A 13,339-nucleotide genomic window follows, 5' to 3' on the forward strand; every position below is an offset into this window, starting at 1 on the left:
CGGGGTGTGTCAGGAAGGTACCAGGAATCTGGGGAGAGATAGATAAGGCATTCTGGTGATAGGAGCCCCGTTAGCTCCAACAGCAAATGTGTTACTCAAGAGGACTTGCTCAGGGGGTCACTGTCCTCTGATGGGGAATACACACTGTGACCTTTGTCACCTTCATTTTACTGCTGTGGGCATTACTCCTACTCCTCCCTGTCTCAGCAGGAATCCCAGCTCACTTCTCTCTCCCTCCCTGCCACGTCAGGACCATGTGACACTGCTTTACTGAACCCCAGCATGGGCAGAGCCAGAGGAACATCTCTACTCACCTGTCCACAAGCTCCCAGTCCTCTCCTCCCCAGCGATCCCGGAACTCTTTGGTGTTCATCCCTCCAATCTGAACCAGGTCAGACTTGTATATACCTAGGAGACCAAATCCATTCACCTCCCAATAGCCTGCAGACAGACAAAACCAAAAGTCATCAGCCTAAAGACAATTCCCAGCTCTGGTGATTCCCACCTCCTCAGAGACAAACCACTGCACTTCCCTGGGGGCAATAACTTACCCCAAGAAATGGGAGGGACACAAACAAGTCCCAGCATCTCTAGTGGCAAAAAATTACCACCCAGTGCTAAGATAATGTGTTAATGTTCAGGGCACCCCAAGAACCAGTTTTGGAACTGGCTAGAGAGATCCCTTAGATCTGATAGGTGCCCTCACCTCTTAGGTAACCGCAACATACTTTTCAATTCGCTTGCATTATCAGAACAGTGAGGGTCTCGCCCTGTGTCCTGAGAGTTAACACAGAAACTGGAATTTTGCACTGATTTTGATAGAATCGCAGAAGTCTCACCCTCCCTCCTTGGATGCCACCTGCGCCTAACATCAGCGCTGTACTGTGTGTGCAGCCGGACAACGGTTTTGCCCCCTGTCCCACTGCCTTTAAGCTCTTCTCAGCTGGGATGAACTAAGCACAGTGAGAACAGACCAATGTGATCAGATTGAAGAGAGAAGACCTATGTCAGTGGCTCTGGTGGCCCAGGCATCAGTCCCCTTTGGAGCAATTGAGGGGTCAGTGGAGATAAGTCTGGGAACAGTTATGGCCACAGCAGAAAAAAATGGAGAGAAACAAATGAAGGAGCTGGACTGAGAGGAAAGAAGCTGAAGAGGGTAGAGATTTTCTTGGGGAAGTCAGTGTATAAAAAGACCCAGAACGGTGTCCAGCCTAATTCTCGTGAATCCTGCATCATACACCACTCACATGCAATATATGGCTCTGCTTGATTAACATGCAGATACAATGCACAATACCAATCCCCAGGGCATCTGGCACTAAGATTATACCTCTGTTAAGCTCTATCCTAGTTCATTCTCTTAGGGTATATGTCTTCACTACGCAGAAGACCAACCCAGATAGGGTCAATTTTCTTGGGTTCAATTTTGCGCACCTGGGAGGGATGCGTGAAATGGAACTATCAGGAGTCGGCTGTGTGATGGGGTTCGGGGTCCCCCTGCACTGCAACCCGTCCGCTGGCAGGAGTGGCTCTCACTCAGCAGGTACAACAGGAGGTTTATTAGGCAACAGATGCCCAGTTTCTCACAGAAGCGACAGTACAGCAGTCAGAGACAGCCCTTCCAACCCGTCCTGGGGAGAAGACCCCGAGGGGTGCCCCTCTGGGGTGTAGCCTTCCCCCTCCTCAGGCTGGCTGCCTTCCAGCTCTCTCTTCCCCTAGCCTCTAACTGCCGACCCCGATTCAAACCCAGCTCGGCTCCTCTCTCCTCTTTGTTCAGGGCAGAGGTGTTACCTGCCAGTTGTAGCCCCAGGGTCATCCTTAGCCACTGGGAACTGCTCTGCTTGCCTCTCACATCCAGCCTGACTTACACATGCACTCCCCCCACTCCATCACAGGCTGTCAACCCTGTACTCCTCAGTGTCACAAAGAGTAAGAGAGGTCGATGGGAGAGCGTCTCCTGTCCACCTCCCTCTGTGAGGACAGGCAGGTAAGGGCAAGTTGACTGTAGATAGGTGGATTCTAGTGACATGATTGCTGGAGCTAGAATTGTGCATCTACAATCGACTTTAATGTGTAGTGTAGATCTGGCCTTATTGGCCCTGGTAATACCCGCAAGGCCGAGATTTTGGAGGACCCCCATAGTAATGAAGGATCATGTTCTGAGGGTATTTCAGACTGCAAACATCTTCACCCTACCCCCAACTCTGAGCCACACAGCCCTGGCCTCTTACCTTCAGGCCACTGTGGAGATGCGCCGCACTGCAACCTCATAACCATGGGTGCAAAGGCCATCTTGCCCTCGACACAGTGCTTCCGAATCGAGTCAATGACCCCAGGTGGGAAGTGGATGTGTAGATCGCACAGGAAGATGATGCTGTGTGGATCCTGGAACCAATCACACAGCTATCAGTCAGAGAGATTTCGTTCTCTGCCACTGAGCCAGCACCACAGCTTATCCAAAGTGTGGGCAGTAGCTTCGCTGGCACTGCTACCAGCCACAGCATCCAACAGTCACTGTCAGCTATATAGATTATGCAGCTTCTACCGATTGTTAGCACTGTTGAATGAGGCCACCTTCCCAGTCCAGTTCTGCTGAATGACTCTAGTTGCACCCAACAACTACAATGCTGCCCACCCCTCTCACAGGCTAGGTAAGCAAAAGCCAATCAGCTGCCAGCAATTATTACCCTGTAGTTGCCCAAGTTTTACAGGGTCTCAACCTCTTTTGGAGTAGGTCCCTCCACACTGCTCTGACATGTAACTTACACTCACTTTAAGGCTATACTGGCAGAGCAGTTTAAAGGGACCCCTCATGTAAATAAGAGTCAAACCCCTAGTCTCTTCCCCATGACTCGTAGGCCACAAGCAGCACACTCTCAACTCGCTTGGGGCCCCAAGCCGGTGGGCAACCACACATGCTGGGATGTGATCTGTCCCCAGCTTATTCAGAGACTTGCTGGGGAGTCTGCGGGTGGGGGATGGGGGCAGGTCAGGGCTTTCTCCTCAGGAAGAAAGTGCCAAATGCATTTGGAAACATACAGACAGGATTAACACCGGCCTGTGTAGGGTGGGCAAGTGGTGGGAGGTTGGGAATGAATTCAAACAGCCTTTCACCTCTCAGTGACAAATCCAAATCCACCTCCGGTTGGTAGAGCTCTTGCCATGTAAGGCTGTTCAGTGACGGGGGTGAAGCATGTTGTTACCACAGTCTGCTTTCTTGCAGGCCATGATTACATCACATAAATCCACTGGCACTAAATCTTCCTCCTTGTTTGGTTGTCCCAACAGGGAGGCTAAGAACTGAATGGGCCACAGAGCCGGATCTCCTCAGTGCGGCCTCTCCAGGTCGTGACTGAGGCATGCTGTCAAGGCAGCATGAACAGGACATAGGCACTGACCCTGGCAATGCACAAAGACAAATGTTTCTGTATGAGAGTTGGTGGTGCCTGAGCACACGGTGTCCGTACCGTACAGGGACCACACACCTTTCTGTAGCTCGGGCTCCATAGCTGTCAGGCACTCACCTTCACGAGGTCTATCCCAGCCTGCAGCCCTGCAGAGCGCTCGAAATTACCCGTCAGCTTCAAGTACTGATAACTGTTGGCAAGGCAGACAGGATTCAGGTTGAGTTCCTTAGTCACACAACAACTCCTAGTGAGGCTCTTTAGCTCTCTCACAACTGCCCCCAGTTCCTGGAATTCTCTCGGGGAAAGCACAGGGGGATAGTGGGAGAGGAGGAGGAAGAACCTTGGTTCATTGACAACTCTTGGGAATGTTCAGTTTTACGCGTGGAGGCGATATCCCACACTCACCTTTACCTTCAGTCCCTGTGCAGCACAGTTGCCATTTTCCAGGGCCCAAGATATAATCAGGGCTTGGACAAGAGAGACATGTGCTTAACTGAGGCCTGCCTTCCAGAACTGGTGCCTCCAAAGTGTTTCGAGACCCACAGACGACTGCATCATCAGCACAGAGCTCTATTTAGCTGTATGATTTTACACATATTTGAGGTCTCACTCCCGAGCAACCAAAAGGCATCTCCACATCGTGGTTACAAGGAAGGAAAAAGTGCAGTTGTTGCTTTAAATCAAACTTTTTGTTACTTTACTTTCCAGGCTTGTGCAACAAGGCAACGTGCTGCTTTGTTTCTATTTATTTACAGCATAGAGTCTCTTGTGAGGGTAGTCCTCAGTAAATTGTTTATCGCTACTTGGCATTCCAGAGCTCTGGACTAGACCTATTAATGGGATGTGGTCTAGGAGAGTGGTTCTCCAAGTTTTTCAACTGGGCCCACCTTTAAAATATTTCAGGCTGTGATGACACCCCTGTCCTGCCTCACCCCTACCTCCCACCCCAGCTAACTATGTTTCAAGTGCCCAAACAGCAGATACTACGAGGAGAAGTTGCAGGGGGGGAGGGAAGCAGGGGTACAGCCCTCTGGTTGCCCACCTCTGAAGGCAGAGCCACTGCCAACAGCAGCGCAGAAGTAAGGACGGCATGGTGTGGTACTCCCATCCCTTACTTCTGTGCTGGTGTTGGCAAAGACGCTGCCTTCAAAGGTGGGCAGCTGGCAGCAGCTGCTGCTCTTGTGACCCACCCCTCCTCCATTATCACAATAGCTTTTTGACCCCCTTTTGTGTTGGGACCCCGCATTTGAGGGCTGCCGCTCTAGAACACAGAGGGAAGGCCCTGGTGGTCCTGTGTTGCACATGGCCATTTCAGACAATAACTGCTCCCCTCTCTCAGCGCCGTTCATCACGGATTCATCATCTTCGTGGCCTTTCCCCTCTCTTCACCCCTTGGAGACTTGCCTTTGATCCCATACTGCAAACCTGAACAGGTGCTACGAACAGGGAGATGCATGTGGATGGATGGACTGTGTAGACGCCTGGAGGCAGATGGTGATGTTGTACTTGCTATTAGTTGCAATGGGGTGTGTGCGTGGCTTGTGTCTGAAGGGGTGCGTGTGTGCAGCTGGATGTGGATGTTAACGTGTGTGTTGTGTTTGATGGGGGGTGGGCAGGACATCTCGTTTAGGTGGATGGGTGGCACGCTCACCTTCGTAAACTGGATCTTTTAAGAGCCTTCTCTACATCCATGTCCTCACTGCTGTAGTCTGCGATGATGACATTGAAGTATGGGTCCTTGGTGACTCTGAACAGTTCTTCCATGTCAGAAATGAACTGCAGCACCCAGCGTGCCTGGTTTTTCACTAACCATGGTGGGGACAGAGACAGGAGAGGAACAGAATTCAAACAGATTTCATGCCTTGACTACCGACAGCTGAGATTTTCAGCCTCCTGTCAGAGCCCACTGAGACAGACAAAAATGTCAGGCTAAGTTCCTGCTAAGCTGCGCAGCTGCCTATTCAGTCCTGTGCCCAGCAGGGACCTGCCCTGGAGGGAATAGGCACCTCTCTCCCACCCCCGACACAGGCCTGACACGGATTTGCCATGATCTGGGAAGAGGTGCCACAGCCAGGGAGAGGAACCTCTCACTTGTTCCTGAGCTGCTGCAGTGAGAGAGCCAGAGGCAGTCCTCCCTCCCTCGGGCAGCCTGCTGCCCAAATGCCTAATCACTGTCCCCACTCTGTAGCCTGCACCCCCAGCCAGACCCCTCACCTTGCCACACGGCAACCCAATACCCAAGTCCTGAGCCCCCTCCCACACTCTGAACCCATGTCCCACCTCCGTCACATACCATCCATGTGCAGAATGAATGCACCAATATGGACATGATGTGCCACACACCGCCTCCATATTGGTGCACGTAACAAAATTCATTTCTCACACAGATATAAAAAATTAGAGGGAACACTGGCATCAGGGAACAACAGGTACAGGACCAAACTGCAGACCTGGGTCTCAATGCACTGAACTTTGGGGCCATTGGATCCAGATCCTGGGACTGCAGCGTGAACTCATTCCTAGTGTATTTTGGGAATCGTGTTTCAGGGAGTTCAGACCACTCAGGGGCTGGGCCAGATATTTGTGATGTGGTTTCAGTTGGGGAGAAAAGGAAGAGCAGAGTGACGTGAGAGAGGTTGGGGACACTGGCACAGACATGGTGTTCGGAGATGTCTCAGAACTGGTTCCTAGCAGCTTCCCACTCCAGCGCCAGCTCAGAACCAGACCCACGACCTCCCGCTCATGTTTTACTTTGGAAGAGCCTAGCACTCCTGCACCAGGACAAGACCCTGACCTGGTACTATGAAGTGGACAACAGCATGATGGTTCCAGTAGAAACCCAGTGGCCAGCAGAGGTCGGGCTCGTTTGCCATTCCCATCGGCTGATGTCGTCGGCCCCATGCTAGGTTCCTCATGTTCGTCTGCTCCAGCTTGTCGGTGCTGATGCCCTGCCAGCCCCGGGCAAAGACGTACTCCGAAAAGCGCATGAGCTGCCCTCCCCTGTCCAGCAGCTCCAGCTCTAGCAGGTAGCGGCTTCCGCGCAGGCGGTCCTGGCGCTTCTCCACATTCACAATGCGATGCAGGTGGAATCTCCTGCAGGGATGCAACAGGGTTATTACATACGTTCCCCTACCAGCGCCCGGCAGCCACTCCTCCCCAGGTCATCTCTGGGCCCTCTGCCAGGAATGGTATTAACTCTTTCACTCCCAGTCCACAGCTTCACTGCACTGCCCCCCTGGATCCAGGATTAGGATTTGGATTATCGCTTGGCCTCAGGGCTATTCACTTGGGATTAGGTCTGGGAGCCAAACAAAGACAAAATAGCTGATGAAGAAAGGAAAACGAAGTTCATGACATAAATAACTGTTTAACAATGAATTTAAGCTATTTTAGTGCCAGTGATTGGTGCTGTATGCAAATCCTTGCAGGCTACAGACTTCTAGGCACAGCATGGCTGGTAGTGACTCTATTACATCCTGTCAGGGTAGCTGAAGCCACAATTGGCAGGGGGACACTTGTTCTTCTTGGCCTCTGAGGACAGAACAAGAGGCAATGGGCTTAAACTGCAGCAAGGGAGGTTTAGGTTGGACATAAGGAAAAAGTTCCTAACTGTCAGGGTGGTCAAACAGTGGAATAAATTGCCAAGGGAGGTTGTGGAATCTCCATCACTGGATATATTTAAGAACAGGTTAGATAGATGTCTATCAGGGATGGTTTAGACAGTACTTGGTCCTGCCATTGGGGCAGGGGGCTGGACTCAATGGCCTCTCGACGTCCCTTCCAGTCCTAATATTCTATTATTCTATGACATGAGCTCAGCTCCGATGGCCACTCAATGCTTAGCTGCTCACAGGAGACAGTCAACAGGAGACTCATGTCAATGCTGGAATATACATTGTGGGAACCTGCTTGCTAGAAACTGGACTGAGATCTCCACTCATTTCACACCAGCCCTCTCACCATCGTCAGAGGAGAACTTTTCGCCACTACAGTCCTGGGACAGACCAGTCCTACTGAGCTACGGTGAAGGTGTTTACTCCCATTCTGATTCCATTCAGGCGTTTGGAACTCCAGGGCCCTTCACAGTTCATCTCCTAGGGTTGTATTTTCCACCTCTGGTGTTTGCACCCTTATTTCTACTGGCTCCTTTTACCATGCTGTGCCTCCCATACAGTGTGGAAAGGAGAGCTGTGAGAGAAGGCCATGGGGCTGCAAGAGACAGTTTTCCTTACCCTTTGCTTCTCTGGTTGAGTTTCTTCATGAAGGCATATGTGACCTCCAAAGCTTCCCTCTCTTTCAGCAGCAGGTTCCCTGATGTGTTGCACTTCAGGTCTATCCAGTCTGTCCGCAGTGTGTGGAAGTCCATGTTGTTTGTGCTGAAAGTCTGCTCCCAGTTTACTACCTGGTCAAACGGTTGCTTGTACTCAAATCCCTCCTCCTCTGCCTCCTCCTCCTCCTCCTCCCTCTCTACCTCCTCTTCCACTGTCAGTTCAGCAGGCTCAGGCTGCGACTCCCTCCGTTCCCTTTCCAAATCCACATCAATGCCATCAGCTGCCTTCTGCTTGGCAATGTAAGACTCTACCTGGTTTAGCCACTGTGCCTGGTAAAGTGTCTGCTTGCTGCGGCTGGCAGCACTCACCGCTCTGCTACTTGTTTTGCCAGAGACTGGGCTTCGTCTCCTTGCTTGCACGTTGCCTGCTGGCTGGCCCTTGGTGCTGGTTGCATTAAGGTCTGTCTCAGGAGGCCCCACCTCTCTTGGAATCCTGCCAGTGGAGTCCCTGGATTTGCTGGGTATATGTTCCCAGGACTCTTGAGGGCTTGTGCTAGAGGGAAGGTCCTGGACTCCCACTCTCCTCTTGGGCAGTGACCTTCTGTGGATGTTCCTGACACGATGGGAAGGGTGTCTGGAACTACCCTTGACCTGGCTTTTTAGATGGGACCTTCTCATTGGTAGGTTCCTTTCTAGACCAGTTTGACTGATGCTCTGGTTGGCTGAAGTCCTGTCAGCTGGCTTAATGAGGGGCCTTTTGACTCTTCTCTTCTGCAACACCTCACTCACATTACCATCCACGAGCGAGAGGAGCCTCCGATGCCCTGGGAGGGAATAGTCACTGTAAATGTCTCCATAGCCTGCTATGGTGTTGGGGTTTGCCTTGACTCCCACTGGCTCTGCTCCCCAGTTGCTGGGATTCCTTGGGGGAATGGTGCTCTCTGCATCCTGGTCCGTGTACTTAAATTCATCAGGACTGACTTCCTCCGAGCCTGCAACATCAATCCTAGTTACACCTCTAACACCCGCTCTGCTGTCCCCACTGCCCTGACCCACACCCCAAAGCAGAAGGATGAGAACCCATCTGCTCATGTCCCTTTATGGGTCCACCACCAGCAGAGCTGCCTTTGCTTATTCTCATTTACTGCCGTGGTGTGGATGGTGAGCAGTCCCTCTTCCAATGCCTCAGGGGTGCTCTGGGGAGGGAAAGCTGCATTAATACTTCCACTGGTTTCCTGGGCATGTGTGGGGCAGTCTTCCCAATGGCCATGGGTCTCTGGCATGTGTAGACTTTTCCCTCCCACCCAGCTACGGCCCTCTTTCACACGCGGAGCAGGGTGGTCAAGTGTACACTTCTCTCCTGCTAGCCTACAGCTTAGCCGGAGTCGTACTTATTTGGCAAAGCTGTGGGCTGGAAATGCAGTTCTTATGGAGGTCTTTAGCACCCTCTGGGGTACCCGACATTAGGTGCCCACCCAGCATGAGGCCAGCTCCAAGAAAGAGGCAAGGTGGCATCAGGGATCTGGGGAAACACTGAATGAAGAGCATTGACATGGGGAATGGAGGGAGCCCTGAATGTTGATAGTGGGTGGATTGTATGGATGAAGGCGACTGGGATTTAGGGACCAGAGGGGAAGGCTACCTCACACTGAGCTCTCAGTGATATCTTTAACTAGCAGTAAATCTGTATGTTTTGAAGTTTAAGGCTATGTGCAAAATTATATTAAATATGCAAGTCATACAATTAAATAATTTGCATACGTCACACGTGCAGCTTCACAAAACTTGGCAGGTCTGGTGGTCTGCCCCACCCTCCTGGCCACAGCTCTTGGGCACATATGCATGTGAAGGCAGCTGTATGTTCCATCCATTCCAGGAAAAAGAAGACATTAAAAAATTTGACTGGCGGGAGCATCTGCCTGTCTTTTGTATCAGGGTCTCTACCTGTCTGCTCCGTTTTCTCCTCAGACTCCAGATTTCTTCTCTCTGGCTGGTCGAGTTTCATATACTTATAGAATCCAAACCTTCAGGAGTAAGGAGGAAATGTAGGCACAGCTGTAAGTTACAGATGAGTGTTTCTCTGTTGGAAGTATCACGCCATGATAAATGCCATCTTACTACCCCTTAAAGCCATTCAAAATACTGCTGCAAAGACCATGTCTCATCATTCTGACTTTTCCAGTCCCATTCTTGGCATCCACTGGTCCCCTCTTTTCCTCTGTATCAGGCACAAACTACTTGTCTTCCTGCTTTACTCTGGTACCCTGGTACAGCTTTGAGTCATTGACCCCTCCTTTATTATCCATCATTTCTATGTCCCCTCAAACACCTTCCTTCTTCTCCCATGCTGCCCCATATGAATGAGAACATCTCTGCCCCTCAAAATCAACCCTGCAGGGGAAAGAGAAGCCTCCACAGACTCCACCCGCAAGGCCTGAAGGGGCCATTGGGATCATCTAGAGTGGAGGTTCTCAAACTATTTACCCTTGTGGGCTGCATATGCTGCTCTCTGTGATTTATGTGGATTGCATCTACCCACAATATATGTACTACCTGCATGGCCCTGAGGATACTACTTGGGCCACAGCAGCATGCTAACTGGGCTGCAAGCGGCCTGCGACTTGAGACCCAATGAAGACCGACTTCATATGTGGCACAGGCCATATAAACCATCCAAGAGGATGCCCAGAGCTGATCTTTTGTTTAAAAAACGAAACAAAACAAAACACACACATCCAGTCTTGATTTAAAAATTGTGAGTGATGGTGAATCCACCATGATACTTCTTAAATTGTTCCCATGGTTAATTACCCTCATTGCTAAAATGTAAGACCTATCTCCTAGCTTCAACTTCCAGCCACTGTGGTCTTGTTAGGTCTTTCTTTGCTAGACTTAAGAGCCCATTGCTAAATATTTGTTCCTTGCAGAGACACTGATCCGGTCATTGCTTAGCTTAATAAAAAGGTTAAACAGATTAAGCTCTTTGAGGCCAGGTCAAACCTAGACAGTAAAGTTGGTCTTAGCTGGAATTGACATATCTATGATAAACTTATCTGGCCATGCTCACTGATGGAATTCGATGGAAGAACCTCCCTTACTCTTTGTGAGAATCAGGAGTACGGGGATCAACTGTAAATCCCTTATGTTTCAATTTTGTGCGTTCCCACTAGATGCATGAAATCGAACCCTGGAGGATCAACCCTGACCAGGTCAATCTCCCAGCAAGTGCAGATGTACCCTGAGTCTATCAGTATAAAAGGCAGGTTTTCTAACCCTTTAATCATTCCCATGGCTTTTCTTCAAAACTTCAGCTGCGCACCAAGGCAACTGCCTCACCAACCAGTCCTGGACTGTGACAAGGGAAGATTGTTTTACCTCTCTAAATAATAGGGGCTCTCTTGGTAGAAGCATTTGTTGTCTGTCTCCATGTGGCTCAAGCGGCTGTAATCATTAGGATAAACAAAGGACAAATGAACCTGGAAAGAGGAAAAAATCCCAGGCACAAAAATTAGTGCTATAGACATGCATGAACCTCAGTGTTTAAATCCAGAGGTGAGCTGTCAGAGCATGCAAGTCTGGGCTTGGCCCATTACAGAAATCCAATCTTTCTAGAGCTGTTTGGATCTAGATTTGATTTGGGACCTGTGTAAAGACAGGGGTGAGTTGCAAAGGCCAGAAATTCATCCCAGCTTTTCCAGTGTTTAGCACTGTCTGGAGCTGGGGCGTGGGTTTGAGTCCAGTTCTGTTTACTGTAAGGCTTCAGAACTGATTCTGTGGGACAGGTTCTTCAAATCCCCCATCTGCTTCTTGCAGTGTGTATCCAGGTCAGGAACAGGTCTGCTTGAATTAGGAAACAGGGAAGCACAGGTTGGGTTCTTCTATGGACCATGGAAGTGACACCCAAACCCTCAGCAGGCATCGCTCTGGGGCTCCTCCACACATTATGAAGAGAATGCCTCGACCACAAACAGGCATTAGTACCAGCTATGTTCCATGTTCTACAGAATGGACACTCCTGCTGCAGGGGTGAGCTGGGCAAACATCTCTGTCTTAGGAAGCAGACTTACGAACTGGAGGCCCTGATAGCGCTGCAGGGCGAATCCATTCACTAGATAACTGGGCTTGTAAGGGCACTCTGGTAGGGTCCTGCGCAGGCGTGACTTGCTAATCAGCGGCACTGAGAAGCACAGACACAAAGACACAGAAAGAACAGTTATGTGGGCAATGCACCAAACTAAAACCATCCTAATTGATGCAATAGGATAGCCACCACCATGGCCAGTCCCTATTAACTTGTACCAATTTGTTTTGCAGTGATGCCAGCTGCATCAAAGACCCTTGGGGTCACCCCGCTACACCTTCTTTGAGGTGGGGGCCACTGGCCCACAGAAAAATCACTCAGGGGCCACACAAAAGTGAGAAGCAAATAAATCAATCAATCTGGACTCCCACTCACATGGCCCCCTGCTGAGATTCCTCACTCCCCTTGTGCTCCAGACTCATGGGGGGAGGGGGAGAGGTCCAAGGTTCAGGGTTTCTCCCACACTGGATTAACTTTTCTGGGGACCCAGGGCTAGTAGATTTTGGGGATTCTCCCAGGTTCCAGGGTGGTGCCAGTAATGAGGGGTTCAGTGTGCGGAAGCTAGGTGCTGGCGAGGGGGGTGGGTACGGGGGTCGGGGGGACTGAGCAGGAGGTGGGGTGCAGGAATGAGCTGGAAGTGGGGGGTCTGGTGGGGAGGGACCTGCTGGGAAGTGTGTTGGGAATGGGCTAGTGGGGTCTAGGTGGGAGATAGCATGCAGGAGCAGACTGTGGGTGGGTGGACAATAGGGTGCAGAAGCGGGCTGGGGGTGCAGGGTCTGGGAGGGAGCCCTCTCCCTGCAGGGCCAGGGTACCACTGCCAGCTCTGCACTTTCTGGGGGGAAGGAGGAAGTTCTGAGCCTGGCGGGCCAGACTGAGGCAAGCCATGGGCTGTAGGTTCCCACCCCTGTGCTACACTAACCTCTCCCATTTATAATTTATCCACCATAAGCCATAGCTGTCTTGAGTGTCCTGAAGTGACAGGGTAGCGCATGGAGCAGCTGTTTCCTTATCCCAGTCTGGCAAAAACAGCTTACAAAAAACCACCATCCTCAGCTGCCCTGGTGTGCGGGATGTGATGAGCTGTGACTGTTTGCTAGTGGCTCACCTTTATAAAGAGTATCCCGAGGATCAGGCTTCAGCATGTCAGCAGGGTGTTCCATGCTGCCCAGATTGGCTGCAGGTGGGCTTGCATGGCTGGCCAGCGTCTGTGGGATATGATCAACTTCATCCATCTTTAAGAGAGTCTCATCTAGAAACCAGAGACAGAATGGAAGGGAGAGGAAGGAACAATCCATCATTTCATCCCCACTAGAACTGTTTCACCCTTGGTGGACAGTTCCAGTGCCCACTCTCCAAACTCAGTTTGGCATCTCACTCTCAGAAACATTTAATCATTAGTTATATTATGGCACTGCCCACAAGTCCCCAGTCAGGTGAGACCTTCACTGTGTCAAGCCCTGTATGAACATTTCCCTGGAAAGCTCAAAACCTGGAAGATGCCAGAACAGATGAAGGATGGGGACAGGGAAATCACACACAAGCCATGAACACACTGACACTACTCTGGTAGTTATGTACTTT

At 50.8% G+C, this 13,339-nt stretch overlaps 1 protein-coding gene across 1 annotated transcript in view; it reads right to left on the reverse strand.

Annotated features, from left to right (window-relative positions):
• The window catches only part of B4GALNT3 (beta-1,4-N-acetyl-galactosaminyltransferase 3), a 104,660-nt gene that overhangs the window by 4,397 nt on the left and 86,924 nt on the right, over nt 1–13,339 (reverse strand). Inside the window, exons 10-19 of the mRNA XM_075000571.1 lie at nt 12,864–13,007; nt 11,745–11,854; nt 11,053–11,153; nt 9,622–9,701; nt 7,640–8,669; nt 6,202–6,500; nt 5,059–5,212; nt 3,525–3,597; nt 2,232–2,385; nt 315–441 (exon numbers count right to left, since the gene is read on the reverse strand). Coding sequence (XP_074856672.1) covers nt 315–441; nt 2,232–2,385; nt 3,525–3,597; nt 5,059–5,212; nt 6,202–6,500; nt 7,640–8,669; nt 9,622–9,701; nt 11,053–11,153; nt 11,745–11,854; nt 12,864–13,007 — 2,272 coding nt within the window. The remainder of the gene's footprint in view (nt 1–314; nt 442–2,231; nt 2,386–3,524; nt 3,598–5,058; nt 5,213–6,201; nt 6,501–7,639; nt 8,670–9,621; nt 9,702–11,052; nt 11,154–11,744; nt 11,855–12,863; nt 13,008–13,339) is intronic.

This window comes from Carettochelys insculpta, chromosome 1 (assembly GCF_033958435.1).
Source record: "Carettochelys insculpta isolate YL-2023 chromosome 1, ASM3395843v1, whole genome shotgun sequence".
Classification (NCBI taxonomy): Eukaryota; Metazoa; Chordata; order Testudines; family Carettochelyidae; genus Carettochelys; species Carettochelys insculpta.